The sequence below is a fragment of the Hyla sarda genome, unplaced genomic scaffold, assembly GCF_029499605.1.
Source record: "Hyla sarda isolate aHylSar1 unplaced genomic scaffold, aHylSar1.hap1 scaffold_236, whole genome shotgun sequence".
Classification (NCBI taxonomy): domain Eukaryota; kingdom Metazoa; phylum Chordata; class Amphibia; order Anura; family Hylidae; genus Hyla; species Hyla sarda.
The window spans coordinates 58,823-85,690 of NW_026609043.1; the positions used below are offsets into that span (position 1 = coordinate 58,823).

Sequence of the window (26,868 nt, forward strand, 5' to 3'; positions counted from 1 at the left end):
GAGTTCCTGTAGACGGGCGTAGAGTTCCTGTAGACGGGCGTATTTATCCTGTTGAAATGATCTTCTGGTTTGATCAGACTTATTTAGGGATTTTATAGTGTGGGGTATGAATACTTACTCAAACATTTAACATTTTTATCTTTTAAAAAATATCTTTTTTTTTTTTTTTTTAATTGGTAACATATCCAGTCCGGTCGTTACAGATCATCTAAATTACATTGTATTTTTATTACAACAAAACAGAGAAATCCACGAGGGGTGAATAGTTTCACAAGATCCTATAGGCACCGACTGCACAATGGAGGAGGAGAAGTGTGTATATATATATATATATATATATAGATGAAGTGTCCGGCATCACATCCAGGACTGACCGCTCACCGCTATGTTATTCTTAGTGTTAGGACGGGAAACCAAAGTCCGGGACTGATCTCACCAAGTGGACATTATATAACTCTGAGAATAGAACAAGAGACATGTCACTTAATGGCCTCACAAGATCACGTAAGGGGGCGCCGTCTGGAGAGGTCAGGTAGGGGGCACCGTCTGGAGAGGTCAGGTAGGGGGCGCCGTCTCGTGAGGTCAGGTAGGGGGCGCCGTCTGGACAGGTCAGGTAGGGGGCGCCGTCTGGAGAGGTCAGGTAGGGGGCGCCGTCTGGAGAGGTCAGGTAGGGGGCGCCGTCTCGTGAGGTCAGGTAGGGGGCGCCGTCTCGTGAGGTCAGGTAGGGGGCAGCGTCTCGTGATGTCAGGTAGGGGGCAGCATCTCGTGAGGTCAGGTAGGGGGCTCAGTCTCGTGAGGTCAGGTAGGGGGCACCGTCTCGTGAGGTCAGGTAGGGGGCGCTGTCTGGTGAGGGGCTGCAGTCACGGTGGTGTGCAGCGGTTGGATCACACATCTGGTCTTCAGGCTCAGCATAGATGTTGACAGGGATTTTGTCATAGTGTGGACTGGTGGTCCCTATAATATGTGCTGTAGGGGGCGCTCCAGTATTACACACCGGTTAGGAGTGAAGGAAACGGTTGAAGGCGTTATATGCAGATTCCAGGTCAAATAACATCTGTCGCACTTGGGAGTCGTCGAGTTCATCGGAGGCAGACATGCTGCTTAACTTCTGCAACCTGTGGACCGGGAGAAAAACATCAGAAACTCTACAGGGAACAGTAAGAGGAGGACAGGAAACCTCTGGGGGGCGCTCTTCTCACCATTGGCTGACCTTCTCTCTGCCCTCAAAGTCTGGCGGCAGATGGCTCATCCGGTTCATGGTCTCCATCAGCTCTCGGAGGTCGGGTTGAATCTGTCAGGACACAGAACAGAAACGGACACCAAGAAATTAAGACGATGGGGGAGATTTATCCTAGTTGTCTATGGGGGGACATTTCCTAATCTTGTCTATTCTGGGCATGCTTATAGACCAGTGTATGTGGTCGTCTCCTGTCTATAGGTCTCACAGCCCTTGATAAATTCTGTGCTCAGACTTCAGGGTCTACAGCTTAAACTGCATTTAGACCTTCTCCAACATGGTCTGACATTTCAGCGTATTTTGGGCAGATGCGACTTGTCGCACAAAAGTCGCACTTGATAAATTCAGCACCAATGCATTTTCCAATGCATTTCCGTCTAAAATAGACTTGCATGCATCATGTTTTAAAAATCCTCTAGAGCAAAAGTCGCAGAAAAGTCGCACATATTTAGACTGCGACTTTCTGTGCGACAAATTTAGACAGGAAAAACCAGTCTAAATCCTTTGATAAATCTCCCCCTATGTCCCGCATCAATATAGACGACACTACAGAGGGTTAGTCCGGTCTATTGTGCGCCTAATTTATTATAGTTGTCTATGTCCCGCATCAATATAGACGACACTACAGATAGTTAGTCCGGTCTATTGTGCGCCTCATTTATTATAGTTGTCTATGTCCCGTATCAATATAGACGACATTACAGAGGGTTAGTCCGGTCTATTGTGCACCTAATTTATTATAGATGTCTATGTCCCGCATCAATATAGACGACACTACAGAGGGTTAGTCCGGTCTATTGTGCGCCTCATTTATTATAGTTGTCTATGTCCCGTATCAATATAGACGACACTACAGAGGGTTAGTCCGGTCTATTGTGCGCCTAATTTATTATAGATGTCTATGTCCCGCATCAATATAGACGACACTACAGAGGGTTAGTCCGGTCTATTGTGCGCCTAATTTATTATAGTTGTCTATGTCCGGTATCAATATAGACGACACTACAGAGGGTTAGTCCGGTCTATTGTGCACCTAATTTATTATAGATGTCTATGTCCCGCATCAATATAGACGACACTACAGAGGGTTAGTCCGGTCTATTGTGCTCCTCATTTATTATAGATGTCTATGTCCCGCATCAATATAGACGACACTACAGAGGGTTAGTCCGGTCTATTGTGCGCCTAATTTATTATAGATGTCTACGTCCCGCATCAATATAGAAGACACTACAGAGGGTTAGTCCGGTCTATTGTGCTCCTCATTTATTATAGTTGTCTATGTCCCGTATCAATATAGACGACACTACAGAGGGTTAGTCCGGTCTATTGTGCGCCTAATTTATTATAGATGTCTATGTCCCGCATCAATATAGAAGACACTACAGAGGGTTAGTCCGGTCTATTGTGCGCCTAATTTATTATAGATGTCTATGTCCCGCATCAATATAGACGACACTACAGAGGGTTAGTCCGGTCTATTGTGCGCCTCATTTATTATAGTTGTCTATGTCCCGTATCAATATAGACGACACTACAGAGGATTAGTCCGGTCTATTGTGCGCCTCATTTATTATAGATGTCTATGTCCGGTATCAATATAGACGACACTACAGAGGGTTAGTCCGGTCTATTGTGCTCCTCATTTATTATAGATGTCTATGTCCCGCATCAATATAGACTACACTACAGAGGGTTAGTCCGGTCTATTGTGCGCCTAATTTATTATAGATGTCTATGTCCGGTATCAATATAGACGACATTACAGAGGGTTAGTCCGGTCTATTGTGCACCTAATTTATTATAGATGTCTATGTCCCGCATCAATATAGACGACACTACAGAGGGTTAGTCCGGTCTATTGTGCGCCTAATTTATTATAGATGTCTATGTCCCGCATCAATATAGACGACACTACAGAGGGTTAGTCCGGTCTATTGTGCACCTAATTTATCATAGTTGTCTATGTCCCGCATCAATATAGACGACACTACAGAGGGTTAGTCCGGTCTATTGTGCGCCTAATTTATTATAGATGTCAATGTCCCGCATCAATATAGAAGACACTACAGAGGGTTAGTCCGGTCTATTGTGCGCCTAATTTATTATAGATGTCTATGTCCCGCATCAATATAGAAGACACTACAGAGGGTTAGTCCGGTCTATTGTGCACCTAATTTATTATAGATGTCTATGACCAGCATCAATATAGAAGACACTACAGAGGGTTAGTCCGGTCTATTGTGCACCTAATTTATTATAGATGTCTATGTCCCGCATCAATATAGATGACACTACAGAGGGTTAGTCCGGTCTATTGTGCGCCTCATTTATTATAGATGTCTATGTCCCGCATCAATATAGATGACACTACAGAGGGTTAGTCCGGTCTATTGTGCACCTAATTTATTATAGTTGCCTATGTCCCGCATCAATATAGACGACACTACAGATAGTTAGTCCGGTCTATTGTGCTCCTCATTTATTATAGATGTCTATGTCCCGCATCAATATAGACGACACTACAGAGGGTTAGTCCGGTCTATTGTGCACCTAATTTATTATAGTTGTCTATGTCCCGCATCAATATAGACGACACCACAGAGGGTTAGTCCAGTCTATTGTGTGCCTAATTTATTATAGAGGTCTATGTCCGGTATCAATATAGACGACACTACAGAGGGTTAGTCCGGTCTATTGTGCGCCTAATTTATTATAGATGTCTATGTCCCGCATCAATATAGAAGACACTACAGAGGGTTAGTCCGGTCTATTGTGCACCTAATTTATTATAGATGTCCATGTCCCACATCAATATAGACGACACTACAGAGGGTTAGTCCGGTCTATTGTGCGCCTCATTTATTATAGATGTCTATGTCCCGCATCAATATAGAAGACACTACAGAGGGTTAGTCCGGTCTATTGTGCGCCTCATTTATTATAGTTGCCTATGTCCCGCATCAATATAGACGACACTACAGAGGGTTAGTCCGGTCTATTGTGCGCCTAATTTATTATAGATGTCAATGTCCCGCATCAATATAGAAGACACTACAGAGGGTTAGTCCGGTCTATTGTGCGCCTAATTTATTATAGATGTCAATGTCCCGCATCAATATAGAAGACACTACAGAGGGTTAGTCCGGTCTATTGTGCGCCTCATTTATTATAGTTGCCTATGTCCCGCATCAATATAGACGACACTACAGAGGGTTAGTCCGGTCTATTGTGCGCCTAATTTATTATAGATGTCAATGTCCCGCATCAATATAGAAGACACTACAGAGGGTTAGTCCGGTCTATTGTGCGCCTAATTTATTATAGATGTCTATGTCCGGTATCAATATAGACGACACTACAGAGGGTTAGTCCGGTCTATTGTGCTCCTCATTTATTATAGATGTCTATGTCCCGCATCAATATAGGTGACACTAAAGAGGGTTAGTCCGGTCTATTGTGCACCTAATTTATCATAGTTGTCTATGTTCCGCATCAATATAGACGACACTACAGATAGTTAGTCCGGTCTATTGTGCTCCTCATTTATTATAGATGTCTATGTCCCGCATCAATATAGACGACACTACAGAGGGTTAGTCCGGTCTATTGTGCACCTAATTTATTATAGTTGTCTATGTCCCGCATCAATATAGACGACACCACAGAGGGTTAGTCCAGTCTATTGTGTGCCTAATTTATTATAGAGGTCTATGTCCGGTATCAATATAGACGACACTACAGAGGGTTAGTCCGGTCTATTGTGCGCCTAATTTATTATAGATGTCTATGTCCCGCATCAATATAGACGACACTACAGAGGGTTAGTCCGGTCTATTGTGCACCTAATTTATCATAGTTGTCTATGTCCCGCATCAATATAGACGACACTACAGAGGGTTAGTCCGGTCTATTGTGCGCCTAATTTATTATAGATGTCTATGTCCCGCATCAATATAGACGACACTACAGATAGTTAGTCCGGTCTATTGTGCGCCTCATTTATTATAGATGTCTATGTCCGGTATCAATATAGAAGACACTACAGAGGGTTAGTCCGGTCTATTGTGCGCCTAATTTATTATAGATGTCTATGTCCCGCATCAATATAGACGACACTACAGAGGATTAGTCCGGTCTATTGTGCTCCTCATTTATTATAGTTGTCTATGTCCCGCATCAATATAGAAGACACTACAGAGGGTTAGTCCGGTCTATTGTGCGCCTAATTTATTATAGTTGTCTATGTCCCGCATCAATATAGACGACACTACAGAGGGTTAGTCCGGTCTATTGTGCGCCTCATTTATTATAGATGTCTATGTCCGGTATCAATATAGACGACACTACAAAGTGTTAGTCCGGTCTATTGTGCACCTAATTTATTATAGTTGTCTATGTCCCGCATCAATATAGAAGACACTACAGAGGGTTAGTCCGGTCTATTGTGCGCCTAATTTATTATAGTTGTCTATGTCCCGCATCAATATAGACGACACTACAGAGGGTTATTCCGGTCTATTGTGCGCCTCATTTATTATAGATGTCTATGTCCGGTATCAATATAGACGACACTACAGAGGGTTAGTCCGGTCTATTGTGCGCCTAATTTATTATAGATGTCTATGTCCGGTATCAATATAGAAGACACTACAGAGGGTTAGTCCGGTCTATTGTGCACCTAATTTATTATAGTTGTCTATGTCCCGCATCAATATAGACGACACCACAGAGGGTTAGTCCGGTCTATTGTGCGCCTAATTTATTATAGATGTCTATGTCCCGCATCAATATAGACGACACTACAGAGGGTTAGTCCGGTCTATTGTGCTCCTCATTTATTATAGTTGTCTATGTCCCGCATCAATATAGAAGACACTACAGAGGGTTATTCCGGTCTATTGTGCGCCTCATTTATTATAGATGTCTATGTCCGGTATCAATATAGACGACACAACAGAGGGTTAGTCCGGTCTATTGTGCGCCTCATTTATTATAGATGTCTATGTCCGGTATCAATATAGATGACACTACAGAGGGTTAGTCCGGTCTATTGTGCTCCTCATTTATTATAGATGTCTATGTCCCGCATCAATATAGACGACACTACAGAGGGTTAGTCCGGTCTATTGTGCGCCTAATTTATTATAGATGTCTATGTCCCGCATCAATATAGACGACACTACAGAGGGTTAGTCCGGTCTATTGTGCGCCTAATTTATTATAGATGTCTATGTCCCGCATCAATATAGAAGACACTACAGAGGGTTAGTCCGGTCTATTGTGCGCCTCATTTATTATAGATGTCTATGTCCCGCATCAATATAGACGACACTACAGAGGGTTAGTCCGGTCTATTGTGCGCCTAATTTATTATAGATGTCAATGTCCTGCATCAATATAGAAGACACTACAGAGGGTTAGTCCGGTCTATTGTGCGCCTAATTTATTATAGATGTCTATGTCCCGCATCAATATAGAAGACACTACAGAGGGTTAGTCCGGTCTATTGTGCGCCTAATTTATTATACATGTCTATGTCCCGCATCAATATAGACGACACTACAGAGGGTTAGTCCGGTCTATTGTGCGCCTAATTTATTATAGTTGTCTATGTCCCGCATCAATATAGACGACACTACAGAAGGTTAGTCCGGTCTATTGTGCGCCTCATTTATTATAGATGTCTATGTCCCGCATCAATATAGACGACACTACAGAGGGTTAGTCCGGTCTATTGTGCGCCTAATTTATTATAGATGTCTATGTCCCGCATCAATATAGACGACACTACAGAGGGTTAGTCCGGTCTATTGTGCTCCTCATTTATTATAGATGTCTATGTCCCGCATCAATATAGACGACACTACAGAGGGTTAGTCCGGTCTATTGTGCGCCTCATTTATTATAGATGTCTATGTCCAGTATCAATATAGACGACACTACAGAGGGTTAGTCCGGTCTATTGTGCACCTAATTTATCATAGTTGTCTATGTCCCGCATCAATATAGACGACACTACAGAGGGTTAGTCCGGTCTATTGTGCGCCTAATTTATTATAGATGTCTATGTCCGTTATCAATATAGACGACACTACAGAGGGTTAGTCCGGTCTATTGTGCGCCTAATTTATTATAGATGTCAATGTCCCGCATCAATATAGAAGACACTACAGAGGGTTAGTCCGGTCTATTGTGCGCCTAATTTATTATAGATGTCTATGTCCCCCATCAATATAGACGACACTACAGAGGGTTAGTCCGGTCTATTGTGCTCCTCATTTATTATAGATGTCTATGTCCCGCATCAATATAGACGACACTACAGAGGGTTAGTCCGGTCTATTGTGCGCCTCATTTATTATAGATGTCTATGTCCAGTATCAATATAGACGACACTACAGAGGGTTAGTCCGGTCTATTGTGCACCTAATTTATCATAGTTGTCTATGTCCCGCATCAATATAGACGACACTACAGAGGGTTAGTCCGGTCTATTGTGCACCTAATTTATTATAGTTGTCTATGTCCCGCATCAATATAGACGACACTACAGAGGGTTAGTCCGGTCTATTGTGCGCCTAATTTATTATAGTTGTCTATGTCCCGCATCAATATAGACGACACTACAGAGGGTTAGTCCGGTCTATTGTGCGCCTAATTTATTATAGATGTCTATGTCCCGCATCAATATAGAAGACACTACAGAGGGTTAGTCCGGTCTATTGTGCACCTCATTTATTATAGATGTCCAAGTCCCGCATCAATATAGACGACACTACAGAGGGTTAGTCCGGTCTATTGTGCGCCTCATTTATTATAGATGTCTATGTCCCGCATCAATATAGACGACACTACAGAGGGTTAGTCCGGTCTATTGTGCACCTCATTTATTATAGATGTCCAAGTCCCGCATCAATATAGACGACACTACAGAGGGTTAGTCCGGTCTATTGTGCACCTAATTTATTATAGATGTCTATGTCCCGCATCAATATAGAAGACACTACAGAGGGTTAGTCCGGTCTATTGTGCTCCTCATTTATTATAGATGTCTATGTCCGGTATCAATATAGACAACACTACAGAGGGTTAGTCCGGTCTATTGTGCTCCTCATTTATTATAGATGTCTATGTCCGGTATCAATATAGACGACATTACAGAGGGTTAGTCCGGTCTATTGTGCTCCTCATTTATTATAGATGTCTATGTCCCGCATCAATATAGACGACACTACAGAGGGTTATTCCGGTCTATTGTGCACCTAATTTATTATAGTTGTTTATGTCCCGCATCAATATAGACGACACTACAGAGGGTTAGTCCGGTCTATTGTGCGCCTCATTTATTATAGATGTCTATGTCCCGCATCAATATAGATGACACTACAGATAGATAGTCCGGTCTATTGTGCGCCTCATTTATTATAGTTGTCTATGTCCCGCATCAATATAGACGACACTACAGAGGGTTAGTCCGGTCTATTGTGCACCTAATTTATTATAGTTGTCTATGTCCCGCATCAATATAGACGACACTACAGAGGGTTAGTCCGGTCTATTGTGCGCCTCATTTATTATAGATGTCTATGTCCCGCATCAATATAGATGACACTACAGATAGATAGTCCGGTCTATTGTGCGCCTCATTTATTATAGTTGTCTATGTCCCGCATCAATATAGACGACACTACAGAGGGTTAGTCCGGTCTATTGTGCTCCTCATTTATTATAGATGTCTATGTCCCGCATCAATATAGAAGACACTACAGAGGGTTAGTCCGGTCTATTGTGCGCCTAATTTATCATAGTTGTCTATGTCCGGCATCAATATAGAAGACACTACAGAGGGTTAGTCCGGTCTATTGTGCGCCTAATTTATTATAGATGTCTATGTCCCGCATCAATATAGACGACACTACAGAGGGTTAGTCCGGTCTATTGTGCGCCTAATTTATCATAGATGTCTATGTCCCGCATCAATATAGACGACACTACAGAGGGTTAGTCCGGTCTATTGTGCGCCTCATTTATTATAGATGTCTATGTCCCGCATCAATATAGACGACACTACAGAGGGTTAGTCCGGTCTATTGTGCGCCTAATTTATTATAGGTGTCTATGTCCCGCATCAATATAGAAGACACTACAGAGGGTTAGTCCGGTCTATTGTGCACCTCATTTATTATAGATGTCCAAGTCCCGCATCAATATAGACGACACTACAGAGGGTTAGTCCGGTCTATTGTGCGCCTCATTTATTATAGATGTCTATGTCCCGCATCAATATAGACGACACTACAGAGGGTTAGTCCGGTCTATTGTGCGCCTCATTTATTATAGTTGTCTATGTCCCGCATCAATATAGACGACACTACAGAGGGTTAGTCCGGTCTATTGTGCACCTAATTTATTATAGTTGCCTATGTCCCGCATCAATATAGACAACACTACAGAGGGTTAGTCCGGTCTATTGTGCACCTAATTTATTATAGTTGTCTATGTCCCGCATCAATATAGACGACACTACAGAGGGTTAGTCCGGTCTATTGTGCGCCTCATTTATTATAGATGTCTATGTCCCGCATCAATATAGACGACACTACAGATAGATAGTCCGGTCTATTGTGCGCCTCATTTATTATAGTTGTCTATGTCCCGCATCAATATAGACGACACTACAGAGGGTTAGTCCGGTCTATTGTGCTCCTCATTTATTATAGATGTCTATGTCCGGCATCAATATAGAAGACACTACAGAGGGTTAGTCCGGTCTATTGTGCGCCTAATTTATCATAGTTGTCTATGTCCGGCATCAATATAGAAGACACTACAGAGAGTTAGTCCGGTCTATTGTGCACCTAATTTATTATAGATGTCTATGTCCCGCATCAATATAGACGACACTACAGAGGGTTAGTCCGGTCTATTGTGCGCCTAATTTATTATAGATGTCTATGTCCCGCATCAATATAGAAGACACTACAGAGGGTTAGTCCGGTCTATTGTGCGCCTAATTTATCATAGATGTCTATGTCCCGTAACAATATAGACGACACTACAGAGGGTTAGTCCGGTCTATTGTGCGCCTAATTTATTATAGATGTCTATGTCCCGCATCAATATAGAAGACACTACAGAGGGTTAGTCCGGTCTATTGTGCGCCTAATTTATCATAGATGTCTATGTCCCGTATCAATATAGACGACACTACAGAGGATTAGTCCGGTCTATTGTGCTCCTCATTTATTATAGATGTCTATGTCCCGCATCAATATAGACGACACTACAGAGGGTTAGTCCGGTCTATTGTGCGCCTAATTTATTATAGATGTCTATGTCCGGTATCAATATAGACGACATTACAGAGGGTTAGTCCGGTCTATTGTGCACCTAATTTATTATAGATGTCTATGTCCCGCATCAATATAGACGACACTACAGAGGGTTAGTCCGGTCTATTGTGCACCTAATTTATCATAGTTGTCTATGTCCCGCATCAATATAGACGACACTACAGAGGGTTAGTCCGGTCTATTGTGCGCCTAATTTATTATAGATGTCTATGTCCCGCATCAATATAGAAGACACTACAGAGGGTTAGTCCGGTCTATTGTGCGCCTAATTTATTATAGATGTCTATGTCCCGCATCAATATAGAAGACACTACAGAGGGTTAGTCCGGTCTATTGTGCACCTAATTTATTATAGATGTCTATGACCAGCATCAATATAGACGACACTACAGAGGGTTAGTCCGGTCTATTGTGCGCCTCATTTATTATAGATGTCTATGTCCCGCATCAATATAGACGACACTACAGAGGGTTAGTCCGGTCTATTGTGCACCTAATTTATTATAGATGTCTATGTCCCGCATCAATATAGACGACACTACAGAGGGTTAGTCCGGTCTATTGTGCGCCTAATTTATTATAGATGTCAATGTCCCGCATCAATATAGAAGACACTACAGAGGGTTAGTCCGGTCTATTGTGCGCCTAATTTATTATAGATGTCTATGTCCCGCATCAATATAGAAGACACTACAGAGGGTTAGTCCGGTCTATTGTGCACCTCATTTATTATAGATGTCTATGTCCCGCATCAATATAGAAGACACTACAGAGGGTTAGTCCGGTCTATTGTGCACCTCATTTATTATAGTTGCCTATGTCCCGCATCAATATAGACGACACTACAGAGGGTTAGTCCGGTCTATTGTGCACCTAATTTATTATAGATGTCTATGTCCCGCATCAATATAGACGACACTACAGAAGGTTAGTCCGGTCTATTGTGCACCTAATTTATTATAGTTGCCTATGTCCCGCATCAATATAGACGACACTACAGAGGGTTAGTCCGGTCTATTGTGCACCTAATTTATTATAGATGTCTATGTCCCGCATCAATATAGACGACACTACAGAGGGTTAGTCCGGTCTATTGTGCACCTAATTTATTATAGTTGTCTATGTCCCGCATCAATATAGACGACACCACAGAGGGTTAGTCCAGTCTATTGTGCGCCTAATTTATTATAGATGTCTATGTCCCGCATCAATATAGACGACACTACAGAGGGTTAGTCCGGTCTATTGTGCGCCTAATTTATTATAGAGGTCTATGTCCGGTATCAATATAGACGACACTACAGAGGGTTAGTCCGGTCTATTGTGCGCCTAATTTATTATAGATGTCTATGTCCGGTATCAATATAGAAGACACTACAGAGGGTTAGTCCGGTCTATTGTGCGCCTAATTTATTATAGATGTCTATGTCCCGCATCAATATAGACGACACTACAGAGGATTAGTCCGGTCTATTGTGCTCCTCATTTATTATAGTTGTCTATGTCCCGCATCAATATAGAAGACACTACAGAGGGTTATTCCGGTCTATTGTGCTCCTCATTTATTATAGATGTCTATGTCCCGCATCAATATAGACGACACTACAGAGGGTTAGTCCGGTCTATTGTGCGCCTCATTTATTATAGATGTCTATGTCCCGCATCAATATAGACGACACTACAGAGGGTTATTCCGGTCTATTGTGCGCCTCATTTATTATAGATGTCTATGTCCGGTATCAATATAGACGACACTACAGAGGGTTAGTCCGGTCTATTGTGCGCCTCATTTATTATAGATGTCTATGTCCCGCATCAATATAGACGACACTACAGAGGGTTAGTCCGGTCTATTGTGCGCCTAATTTATTATAGATGTCTATGTCCCGCATCAATATAGACGACACTACAGAGGATTAGTCCGGTCTATTGTGCGCCTAATTTATTATAGACGTCTATGTCCAGTATCAATATAGACGACACTACAGAGGGTTAGTCCGGTCTATTGTGCGCCTAATTTATTATAGATGTCTATGTCCCGCATCAATATAGACGACACTACAGAGGGTTAGTCCGGTCTATTGTGCGCCTAATTTATTATAGATGTCTATGTCCCGCATCAATATAGACGACACTACAGAGGGTTAGTCCGGTCTATTGTGCGCCTAATTTATTATAGATGTCTATGTCCCGTATCAATATAGACGACACTACAGAGGGTTAGTCCGGTCTATTGTGCGCCTCATTTATTATAGTTGTCTATGTCCCGCATCAATATAGAAGACACTACAGAGGGTTAGTCCGGTCTATTCTGCACCTCATTTATTATAGATGTCCAAGTCCCGCATCAATATAGACGACACTACAGAGGGTTAGTCCGGTCTATTGTGCACCTAATTTATTATAGATGTCTATGTCCCGCATCAATATAGAAGACACTACAGAGGGTTAGTCCGGTCTATTCTGCACCTCATTTATTATAGATGTCCAAGTCCCGCATCAATATAGACGACACTACAGAGGGTTAGTCCGGTCTATTGTGCGCCTCATTTATTATAGATGTCTATGTCCCGCATCAATATAGACGACACTACAGAGGGTTAGTCCGGTCTATTGTGCGCCTCATTTATTATAGATGTCTATGTCCCGCATCAATATAGACGACACTACAGAGGGTTAGTCCGGTCTATTGTGCGCCTAATTTATTATAGATGTCTATGTCCCGCATCAATATAGATGACACTACAGAGGGTTAGTCCGGTCTATTGTGCGCCTCATTTATTATAGATGTCTATGTCCCGCATCAATATAGAAGACACTACAGAGGGTTAGTCCGGTCTATTGTGCTCCTCATTTATTATAGTTGTCTATGTCCCGCATCAATATAGATGACACTACAGAGGGTTAGTCCGGTCTATTGTGCGCCTCATTTATTATAGATGTCTATGTCCCGCATCAATATAGACGACACTACAGAGGGTTAGTCCGGTCTATTGTGCGCCTAATTTATTATAGATGTCTATGTCCCGCATCAATATAGACGACACTACAGAGGGTTAGTCCGGTCTATTGTGCGCCTCATTTATTATAGATGTCTATGTCCCGCATCAATATAGACGACACTACAGAGGGTTAGTCCGGTCTATTGTGCGCCTAATTTATTATAGATGTCTATGTCCCGCATCAATATAGACGACACTACAGAGGGTTAGTCCGGTCTATTGTGCACCTAATTTATCATAGTTGTCTATGTCCCGCATCAATATAGACGACACTACAGAGGGTTAGTCCGGTCTATTGTGCGCCTCATTTATTATAGATGTCTATGTCCCGCATCAATATAGATGACACTACAGAGGGTTAGTCCGGTCTATTGTGCACCTAATTTATTATAGATGTCTATGTCCCGCATCAATATAGACGACACTACAGAGGGTTAGTCCGGTCTATTGTGCACCTAATTTATTATAGATGTCTATGTCCGGTATCAATATAGACGACATTACAGAGGGTTAGTCCGGTCTATTGTGCACCTAATTTATTATAGATGTCTATGTCCCGCATCAATATAGACGACACTACAGAGGATTAGTCCGGTCTATTGTGCGCCTAATTTATTATAGATGTCTATGTCCCGCATCAATATAGACGACACTACAGAGGATTAGTCCGGTCTATTGTGCGCCTAATTTATTATAGATGTCTATGTCCCGCATCAATATAGACGACACTACAGAGGGTTAGTCTGGTCTATTGTGCGCCTAATTTATTATAGATGTCTATGTCCCGCATCAATATAGACGACACTACAGAGGGTTAGTCCGGTCTATTGTGCGCCTAATTTATTATAGATGTCTATGTCCCGCATCAATATAGACGACACTACAGAAGGTTAGTCCGGTCTATTGTGCGCCTAATTTATTATAGATGTCTATGTCCCGCATCAATATAGAAGACACTACAGAGGGTTAGTCCGGTCTATTGTGCGCCTAATTTATTATAGATGTCTATGTCCCGCATCAATATAGACGACACTACAGAAGGTTAGTCCGGTCTATTGTGCGCCTAATTTATCATAGTTGTCTATGTCCCGCATCAATATAGACGACACTACAGAAGGTTAGTCCGGTCTATTGTGCGCCTAATTTATCATAGTTGTCTATGTCCCGCATCAATATAGACGACACTACAGAAGGTTAGTCCGGTCTATTGTGCGCCTAATTTATTATAGTTGCCTATGTCCCGCATCAATATAGAAGACACTACAGAGGGTTAGTCCGGTCTATTGTGCATCTAATTTATTATAGTTGTCTATGTCCCGTATCAATATAGACGACACTACAGAGGGTTAGTCCGGTCTATTGTGCACCTAATTTATTATAGTTGTCTATGTCCGGTATCAATATAGACGACACTACAGAGGGTTAGTCCGGTCTATTGTGCACCTAATTTATTATAGTTGTCTATGTCCCGCATCAATATAGACGACACCACAGAGGGTTAGTCCAGTCTATTGTGCGCCTAATTTATCATAGTTGTCTATGTCCGGTATCAATATAGACGACACTACAGAGGGTTAGTCCGGTCTATTGTGCGCCTAATTTATTATAGATGTCTATGTCCCGCATCAATATAGACGACACTACAGAGGATTAGTCCGGTCTATTGTGCACCTAATTTATTATAGTTGTCTATGTCCCGCATCAATATAGACGACACTACAGAGGGTTAGTCCGGTCTATTGTGCGCCTAATTTATTATAGATGTCTATGTCCGTTATCAATATAGACGACACTACAGAGGGTTAGTCCGGTCTATTGTGCACCTCATTTATCATAGTTGTCTATGTCCCGCATCAATATAGACGACACTACAGAGGGTTAGTCCGGTCTATTGTGCGCCTCATTTATTATAGTTGCCTATGTCCCGCATCAATATAGACGACACTACAGAGGGTTAGTCCGGTCTATTGTGCGCCTAATTTATTATAGATGTCTATGTCCCGCATCAATATAGACGACACTACAGAGGGTTAGTCCGGTCTATTGTGCACCTCATTTATTATAGATGTCTATGTCCCGCATCAATATAGACGACACTACAGAGGGTTAGTCCGGTCTATTGTGCGCCTAATTTATTATAGATGTCTATGTCCCGCATCAATATAGACGACACTACAGAGGGTTAGTCCGGTCTATTGTGCACCTCATTTATTATAGATGTCCATGTCCCGCATCAATATAGACGACACTACAGAGGGTTAGTCCGGTCTATTGTGCACCTAATTTATTATAGTTGTCTATGTCCCGCATCAATATAGACGACACTACAGAGGGTTAGTCCGGTCTATTGTGCGCCTAATTTATTATAGATGTCTATGTCCGTTATCAATATAGACGACACTACAGAGGGTTAGTCCGGTCTATTGTGCACCTCATTTATTATAGTTGTCTATGTCCCGCATCAATATAGACGACACTACAGAGGGTTAGTCCGGTCTATTGTGCGCCTCATTTATTATAGTTGCCTATGTCCCGCATCAATATAGACGACACTACAGAGGGTTAGTCCGGTCTATTGTGCGCCTAATTTATTATAGATGTCTATGTCCCGCATCAATATAGACGACACTACAGAGGGTTAGTCCGGTCTATTGTGCGCCTCATTTATTATAGATGTCTATGTCCGGCATCAATATAGACGACACTACAGAGGGTTAGTCCGGTCTATTGTGCGCCTCATTTATTATAGTTGTCTATGTCCGGTATCAATATAGACGACACTACAGAGGGTTAGTCCGGTCTATTGTGCACCTCATTTATTATAGATGTCCATGTCCCGCATCAATATAGACGACACTACAGAGGGTTAGTCCGGTCTATTGTGCGCCTCATTTATTATAGATGTCTATGTCCCGCATCAATATAGACGACACTACAGAGGGTTAGTCCGGTCTATTGTGCGCCTCATTTATTATAGATGTCTATGTCCCGCATCAATATAGACGACACTACAGAGGGTTAGTCCGGTCTATTGTGCACCTAATTTATCATAGTTGTCTATGTCCCGCATCAATATAGACGACACTACAGAGGGTTAGTCCGGTCTATTGTGCTCCTCATTTATTATAGATGTCAATGTCCCGCATCAATATAGACGACACTACAGAGGGTTAGTCCGGTCTATTGTGCGCCTCATTTATTATAGATGTCTATGTCCCGCATCAATATAGACGACACTACAGAGGGTTAGTCCGGTCTATTGTGCTCCTCATTTATTATAGATGTCTATGTCCCGCATCAATATAGACGACACTACAGAGGGTTAGTCCGGTCTATTGTGCGCCTAATTTATTATAGATGTCTATGTCCGGTATCAATATAGACGACACTACAGAGGGTTAGTCCGGTCTATTGTGCGCCTAATTTATTATAGATGTCTATGTCCGGTATCAATATAGACGACACTACAGAGGGTTAGTCCGGTCTATTGTGCACCTCATTTATTATAGATGTCTATGTCCGGCATCAATATAGACGACACTACAGAGGGTTAGTCCGGTCTATTGTGCGCCTCATTTATTATAGATGTCTATGTCCGGCATCAATATAGACGACACTACAGAGGGTTAGTCCGGTCTATTGTGCGCCTCATTTATTATAGTTGTCTATGTCCCGCATCAATATAGACGACACTACAGAGGGTTAGTCCGGTCTATTGTGCGCCTCATTTATTATAGTTGTCTATGTCCCGCATCAATATAGACGACACTACAGAGGGTTAGTCCGGTCTATTGTGCGCCTCATTTATTATAGATGTCTATGTCCCGCATCAATATAGACGACACTACAGATAGTTAGTCCGGTCTATTGTGCTCCTCATTTATTATAGATGTCTATGTCCCGCATCAATATAGACGACACTACAGAGGGTTAGTCCAGTCTATTGTGCGCCTAATTTATTATAGATGTCTATGTCCCGCATCAATATAGACGACACTACAGAGGGTTAGTCCAGTCTATTGTGCGCCTAATTTATTATAGATGTCTATGTCCGGTATCAATATAGACGACACCACAGAGGGTTAGTCCGGTCTATTGTGCGCCTAATTTATTATAGATGTCTATGTCCCGCATCAATATAGACGACACTACAGAGGATTAGTCCGGTCTATTGTGCTCCTCATTTATTATAGTTGTCTATGTCCCGCATCAATATAGAAGACACTACAGAGGGTTAGTCCGGTCTATTGTGCGCCTAATTTATTATAGATGTCTATGTCCCGCATCAATATAGAAGACACTACAGAGGGTTAGTCCAGTCTATTGTGCGCCTAATTTATTATAGATGTCTATGTCCCGCATCAATATAGAAGACACTACAGAGGGTTAGTCCGGTCTATTGTGCGCCTAATTTATTATAGATGTCTATGTCCGGTATCAATATAGACGACACTACAGAGGATTAGTCCGGTCTATTGTGCTCCTCATTTATTATAGATGTCTATGTCCCGCATCAATATAGACGACACTACAGAGGGTTAGTCCGGTCTATTGTGCGCCTAATTTATTATAGATGTCTATGTCCCGCATCAATATAGACGACACTACAGAGGGTTAGTCCGGTCTATTGTGCACCTAATTTATCATAGTTGTCTATGTCCCGCATCAATATAGACGACACTACAGAGGGTTAGTCCGGTCTATTGTGCGCCTAATTTATTATAGATGTCAATGTCCCGCATCAATATAGAAGACACTACAGAGGGTTAGTTCGGTCTATTGTGCGCCTAATTTATTATAGATGTCAATGTCCCGCATCAATATAGAAGACACTACAGAGGGTTAGTCCGGTCTATTGTGCGCCTAATTTATTATAGATGTCTATGTCCGGTATCAATATAGAAGACACTACAGAGGGTTAGTCCGGTCTATTGTGCACCTAATTTATTATAGATGTCTATGTCCCGCATCAATATAGAAGACACTACAGAGGGTTAGTCCGGTCTATTGTGCGCCTAATTTATTATAGTTGTCTATGTCCGGTATCAATATAGAAGACACTACAGAGGGTTAGTCCGGTCTATTGTGCACCTAATTTATTATAGTTGTCTATGTCCGGTATCAATATAGACGACACTACAGAGGGTTAGTCCGGTCTATTGTGCGCCTAATTTATTATAGATGTCTATGTCCCGCATCAATATAGACGACACTACAGAGGATTAGTCCGGTCTATTGTGCTCCTCATTTATTATAGTTGTCTATGTCCCGCATCAATATAGAAGACACTACAGAGGGTTATTCCGGTCTATTGTGCGCCTCATTTATTATAGATGTCTATGTCCGGTATCAATATAGACGACACTACAAAGTGTTAGTCCGGTCTATTGTGCACCTAATTTATTATAGTTGTCTATGTCCCGCATCAATATAGACGACACCACAGAGGGTTAGTCCGGTCTATTGTGCGCCTAATTTATTATAGATGTCTATGTCCCGTATCAATATAGAAGACACTACAGAGGGTTAGTCCGGTCTATTGTGCGCCTCATTTATTATAGTTGTCTATGTCCCGCATCAATATAGACGACACTACAGAGGGTTAGTCCGGTCTATTGTGCTCCTCATTTATTATAGTTGTCTATGTCCCGCATCAATATAGAAGACACTACAGAGGGTTATTCCGGTCTATTGTGCGCCTCATTTATTATAGATGTCTATGTCCGGTATCAATATAGACGACACAACAGAGGGTTAGTCCGGTCTATTGTGCGCCTCATTTATTATAGATGTCAATGTCCCGCATCAATATAGAAGACACTACAGAGGGTTAGTCCGGTCTATTGTGCGCCTCATTTATTATAGATGTCTATGTCCCGCATCAATATAGACGACACTACAGAGGGTTAGTCCGGTCTATTGTGCGCCTAATTTATTATAGATGTCAATGTCCTGCATCAATATAGAAGACACTACAGAGGGTTAGTCCGGTCTATTGTGCGCCTAATTTATTATAGATGTCTATGTCCGGTATCAATATAGACGACACTACAGAGGGTTAGTCCGGTCTATTGTGCGCCTCATTTATTATAGATGTCTATGTCCCGCATCAATATAGACGACACTACAGAGGGTTAGTCCGGTCTATTGTGCACCTAATTTATTATAGTTGTCTATGTCCCGCATCAATATAGACGACACTACAGAGGGTTAGTCCGGTCTATTGTGCACCTAATTTATTATAGTTGTCTATGTCCCGCATCAATATAGACGACACTACAGAGGGTTAGTCCGGTCTATTGTGCACCTAATTTATTATAGTTGTCTATGTCCCGCATCAATATAGATGACACTACAGATAGATAGTCCGGTCTATTGTGCGACTAATTTATTATAGATGTCTATGTCCCGCATCAATATAGAAGACACTACAGAGGGTTAGTCCGGTCTATTGTGCGCCTAATTTATTATAGATGTCTATGTCCCGCATCAATATAGACCACACTACAGAGGGTTAGTCCGGTCTATTGTGCGCCTAATTTATTATAGATGTCTATGTCCCGCATCAATATAGACGACACTACAGAGGGTTAGTCCGGTCTATTGTGCGCCTAATTTATTATAGATGTCTATGTCCCGCATCAATATAGACGACACTACAGAGGGTTAGTCCGGTCTATTGTGCGCCTAATTTATTATAGATGTCTATGTCCCGCATCAATATAGAAGACACTACAGAGGGTTAGTCCGGTCTATTGTGCGCCTAATTTATTATAGATGTCTATGTCCCGCATCAATATAGAAGACACTACAGAGGGTTAGTCCGGTCTATTGTGCGCCTAATTTATTATAGATGTCTATGTCCCGCATCAATATAGACGACACTACAGAGGGTTAGTCCGGTCTATTGTGCACCTCATTTATTATAGTTGTCTATGTCCCGCATCAATATAGACGACACTACAGAGGGTTAGTCCGGTCTATTGTGCGCCTCATTTATTATAGTTGTCTATGTCCCGCATCAATATAGACGACACTACAGAGGGTTAGTCCGGTCTATTGTGCTCCTCATTTATTATAGATGTCTATGTCCCGCATCAATATAGAAGACACTACAGAGGGTTAGTCCGGTCTATTGTGCGCCTAATTTATCATAGTTGTCTATGTCCGGCATCAATATAGAAGACACTACAGAGGGTTAGTCCGGTCTATTGTGCGCCTCATTTATTATAGTTGTCTATGTCCCGTATCAATATAGACGACACTACAGAGGGTTAGTCCGGTCTATTGTGCACCTCATTTATTATAGATGTCTATGTCCGGCATCAATATAGACGACACTACAGAGGGTTAGTCCGGTCTATTGTGCGCCTCATTTATTATAGTTGTCTATGTCCGGTATCAATATAGACGACACTACAGAGGGTTAGTCCGGTCTATTGTGCTCCTCATTTATTATAGTTGTCTATGTCCCGTATCAATATAGACGACACTACAGAGGATTAGTCCGGTCTATTGTGCTCCTCATTTATTATAGATGTCTATGTCCCGCATCAATATAGACGACACTACAGAGGGTTAGTCCGGTCTATTGTGCGCCTAATTTATTATAGATGTCTATGTCCGGTATCAATATAGACGACATTACAGAGGGTTAGTCCGGTCTATTGTGCACCTAATTTATTATAGATGTCTATGTCCCGCATCAATATAGACGACACTACAGAGGGTTAGTCCGGTCTATTGTGCACCTAATTTATCATAGTTGTCTATGTCCCGCATCAATATAGACGACACTACAGAGGGTTAGTCCGGTCTATTGTGCGCCTAATTTATTATAGATGTCAATGTCCCGCATCAATATAGAAGACACTACAGAGGGTTAGTCCGGTCTATTGTGCGCCTAATTTATTATAGATGTCTATGTCCCGCATCAATATAGAAGACACTACAGAGGGTTAGTCCGGTCTATTGTGCGCCTAATTTATTATAGATGTCTATGTCCCGCATCAATATAGATGACACTACAGAGGGTTAGTCCGGTCTATTGTGCACCTAATTTATTATAGATGTCTATGACCAGCATCAATATAGACGACACTACAGAGGGTTAGTCCGGTCTATTGTGCGCCTCATTTATTATAGATGTCTATGTCCCGCATCAATATAGACGACACTACAGAGGGTTAGTCCGGTCTATTGTGCACCTAATTTATTATAGATGTCTATGTCCCGCATCAATATAGACGACACTACAGAGGGTTAGTCCGGTCTATTGTGCGCCTAATTTATTATAGATGTCAATGTCCCGCATCAATATAGAAGACACTACAGAGGGTTAGTCCGGTCTATTGTGCGCCTAATTTATTATAGATGTCTATGTCCCGCATCAATATAGAAGACACTACAGAGGGTTAGTCCAGTCTATTGTGCGCCTAATTTATCATAGTTGTCTATGTCCGGTATCAATATAGACGACACTACAGAGGGTTAGTCCGGTCTATTGTGCTCCTCATTTATTATAGATGTCTATGTCCCGCATCAATATAGACGACACTACAGAGGGTTAGTCCGGTCTATTGTGCGCCTAATTTATTATAGATGTCTATGTCCCGCATCAATATAGACGACACTACAGAGGATTAGTCCGGTCTATTGTGCACCTAATTTATCATAGTTGTCTATGTCCGGTATCAATATAGACGACACTACAGAGGGTTAGTCCGGTCTATTGTGCGCCTAATTTATTATAGATGTCTATGTCCCGCATCAATATAGACGACACTACAGAGGGTTAGTCCGGTCTATTGTGCGCCTAATTTATTATAGATGTCTATGTCCGTTATCAATATAGACGACACTACAGAGGGTTAGTCCGGTCTATTGTGCACCTAATTTATCATAGTTGTCTATGTCCGGTATCAATATAGACGACACTACAGAGGGTTAGTCCGGTCTATTGTGCGCCTAATTTATTATAGATGTCTATGTCCCGCATCAATATAGACGACACTACAGAGGGTTAGTCCGGTCTATTGTGCACCTAATTTATTATAGATGTCTATGTCCGTTATCAATATAGACGACACTACAGAAGGTTAGTCCGGTCTATTGTGCGCCTCATTTATTATAGATGTCTATGTCCCGCATCAATATAGACGACACTACAGAGGGTTAGTCCGGTCTATTGTGCACCTAATTTATTATAGATGTCTATGTCCCGCATCAATATAGACGACACTACAGAGGGTTAGTCCGGTCTATTGTGCTCCTCATTTATTATAGTTGTCTATGTCCGGTATCAATATAGATGACACTACAGAGGGTTAGTCCGGTCTATTGTGCACCTAATTTATCATAGGGGTCTATGTCCCGCATCAATATAGACGACACTACAGAGGGTTAGTCCGGTCTATTGTGCACCTAATTTATTAGAGTTGTCTATGTCCGGTATCAATATAGACGACACTACAGAGGGTTAGTCCGGTCTATTGTGCGCCTCATTTATTATAGTTGCCTATGTCCCGCATCAATATAGACGACACTACAGAGGGTTAGTCCGGTCTATTGTGCGCCTAATTTATTATAGATGTCTATGTCCCGCATCAATATAGACGACACTACAGAGGGTTAGTCCGGTCTATTGTGCGCCTAATTTATTATAGATGTCTATGTCCCGCATCAATATAGACGACACTACAGAGGGTTAGTCCGGTCTATTGTGCACCTCATTTATTATAGATGTCTATGTCCGGCATCAATATAGACGACACTACAGAGGGTTAGTCCGGTCTATTGTGCGCCTCATTTATTATAGTTGTCTATGTCCGGTATCAATATAGACGACACTACAGAGGGTTAGTCCGGTCTATTGTGCACCTCATTTATTATAGATGTCCATGTCCCGCATCAATATAGACGACACTACAGAGGATTAGTCCGGTCTATTGTGCGCCTCATTTATTATAGATGTCTATGTCCCGCATCAATATAGACGACACTACAGAGGGTTAGTCCGGTCTATTGTGCGCCTCATTTATTATAGTTGTCTATGTCCCGCATCAATATAGATGACACTACAGAGGGTTAGTCCGGTCTATTGTGCTCCTCATTTATTATAGATGTCTATGTCCCGCATCAATATAGACGACACTACAGAGGGTTAGTCCGGTCTATTGTGCACCTAATTTATCATAGTTGTCTATGTCCCGCATCAATATAGACGACACTACAGAGGGTTAGTCCGGTCTATTGTGCTCCTCATTTATTATAGATGTCTATGTCCCGCATCAATATAGACGACACTACAGAGGGTTAGTCCGGTCTATTGTGCTCCTCATTTATTATAGTTGTCTATGTCCCGTATCAATATAGACGACACTACAGAGGGTTAGTCCGGTCTATTGTGCGCCTAATTTATTATAGATGTCTATGTCCCGCATCAATATAGAAGACACTACAGAGGGTTAGTCCGGTCTATTGTGCGCCTAATTTATTATAGATGTCTATGTCCCGCATCAATATAGACGACACTACAGAGGGTTAGTCCGGTCTATTGTGCGCCTCATTTATTATAGTTGTCTATGTCCCGTATCAATATAGACGACACTACAGAGGATTAGTCCGGTCTATTGTGCGCCTCATTTATTATAGATGTCTATGTCCGGTATCAATATAGACGACACTACAGAGGGTTAGTCCGGTCTATTGTGCTCCTCATTTATTATAGATGTCTATGTCCCGCATCAATATAGACGACACTACAGAGGGTTAGTCCGGTCTATTGTGCGCCTAATTTATTATAGATGTCTATGTCCGGTATCAATATAGACGACATTACAGAGGGTTAGTCCGGTCTATTGTGCACCTAATTTATTATAGATGTCTATGTCCCGCATCAATATAGACGACACTACAGAGGGTTAGTCCGGTCTATTGTGCGCCTAATTTATTATAGATGTCTATGTCCCGCATCAATATAGAAGACACTACAGAGGGTTAGTCCGGTCTATTGTGCACCTAATTTATTATAGATGTCCATGTCCCACATCAATATAGACGACACTACAGAGGGTTAGTCCGGTCTATTGTGCACCTAATTTATTATAGATGTCTATGTCCCGCATCAATATAGACGACACTACAGAGGGTTAGTCCGGTCTATTGTGCGCCTAATTTATTATAGATGTCAATGTCCCGCATCAATATAGAAGACACTACAGAGGGTTAGTCCGGTCTCTTGTGCGCCTAATTTATTATAGATGTCAATGTCCCGCATCAAGATAGAAGACACTACAGAGGGTTAGTCCGGTCTATTGTGCGCCTAATTTATTATAGATGTCTATGTCCGGTATCAATATAGAAGACACTACAGAGGGTTAGTCCGGTCTATTGTGCACCTAATTTATTATAGATGTCTATGTCCCGCATCAATATAGAAGACACTACAGAGGGTTAGTCCGGTCTATTGTGCGCCTAATTTATTATAGATGTCTATGTCCGGTATCAATATAGACGACACTACAGAGGGTTAGTCCGGTCTATTGTGCACCTCATTTATTATAGATGTCTATGTCCCGCATCAATATAGGTGACACTACAGAGGGTTAGTCCGGTCTATTGTGCACCTAATTTATCATAGTTGTCTATGTTCCGCATCAATATAGACGACACTACAGAAGGTTAGTCCGGTCTATTGTGCACCTCATTTATTATAGATGTCTATGTCCCGCATCAATATAGACGACACTACAGAGGGTTAGTCCGGTCTATTGTGCTCCTCATTTATTATAGATGTCTATGTCCCGCATCAATATAGACGACACTACAGAGGGTTAGTCCGGTCTATTGTGCACCTAATTTATTATAGTTGTCTATGTCCCGCATCAATATAGACGACACCACAGAGGGTTAGTCCAGTCTATTGTGTGCCTAATTTATTATAGAGGTCTATGTCCGGTATCAATATAGACGACACTACAGAGGGTTAGTCCGGTCTATTGTGCGCCTAATTTATTATAGATGTCTATGTCCCGCATCAATATAGACGACACTACAGAGGGTTAGTCCGGTCTATTGTGCACCTAATTTATCATAGTTGTCTATGTCCCGCATCAATATAGACGACACTACAGAGGGTTAGTCCGGTCTATTGTGCGCCTAATTTATTATAGATGTCTATGTCCCGCATCAATATAGACGACACTACAGATAGTTAGTCCGGTCTATTGTGCGCCTCATTTATTATAGATGTCTATGTCCGGTATCAATATAGAAGACACTACAGAGGGTTAGTCCGGTCTATTGTGCGCCTAATTTATTATAGATGTCTATGTCCCGCATCAATATAGACGACACTACAGAGGATTAGTCCGGTCTATTGTGCTCCTCATTTATTATAGTTGTCTATGTCCCGCATCAATATAGAAGACACTACAGAGGGTTAGTCCGGTCTATTGTGCGCCTAATTTATTATAGTTGTCTATGTCCCGCATCAATATAGACGACACTACAGAGGGTTAGTCCGGTCTATTGTGCGCCTCATTTATTATAGATGTCTATGTCCGGTATCAATATAGACGACACTACAAAGTGTTAGTCCGGTCTATTGTGCACCTAATTTATTATAGATGTCTATGTCCCGCATCAATATAGACGACACTACAGAGGGTTATTCCGGTCTATTGTGCGCCTAATTTATTATAGATGTCAATGTCCCGCATCAATATAGAAGACACTACAGAGGGTTAGTCCGGTCTATTGTGCGCCTAATTTATTATAGATGTCAATGTCCCGCATCAATATAGACGACACTACAGAGGGTTAGTCCGGTCTATTGTGCGCCTAATTTATTATAGATGTCAATGTCCCGCATCAATATAGAAGACACTACAGAGGGTTAGTCCGGTCTCTTGTGCGCCTAATTTATTATAGATGTCAATGTCCCGCATCAAGATAGAAGACACTACAGAGGGTTAGTCCGGTCTATTGTGCGCCTAATTTATTATAGATGTCTATGTCCGGTATCAATATAGAAGACACTACAGAGGGTTAGTCCGGTCTATTGTGCACCTAATTTATTATAGATGTCTATGTCCCGCATCAATATAGAAGACACTACAGAGGGTTAGTCCGGTCTATTGTGCGCCTAATTTATTATAGATGTCTATGTCCGGTATCAATATAGACGACACTACAGAGGGTTAGTCCGGTCTATTGTGCACCTCATTTATTATAGATGTCTATGTCCCGCATCAATATAGGTGACACTACA

At 41.8% G+C, this 26,868-nt stretch overlaps 1 protein-coding gene across 3 annotated transcripts in view; it reads right to left on the reverse strand.

Annotated features, from left to right (window-relative positions):
• Positions 1-209: 209 nt before the first annotated feature.
• Positions 210-26,868, reverse strand: part of VPS28 (VPS28 subunit of ESCRT-I) — a 140,712-nt gene continuing 114,053 nt past the window's right edge. For all 3 annotated transcript variants that reach the window (XM_056553104.1, XM_056553103.1, XM_056553105.1), the window contains 3 exons: positions 1,200-1,291; positions 995-1,115; positions 210-456 (listed from right to left, as the gene is read on the reverse strand). In XM_056553104.1, coding sequence (XP_056409079.1) covers positions 998-1,115; positions 1,200-1,291 — 210 coding nt within the window. In that variant the 3' untranslated portion in view covers positions 210-456; positions 995-997. The remainder of the gene's footprint in view (positions 457-994; positions 1,116-1,199; positions 1,292-26,868) is intronic.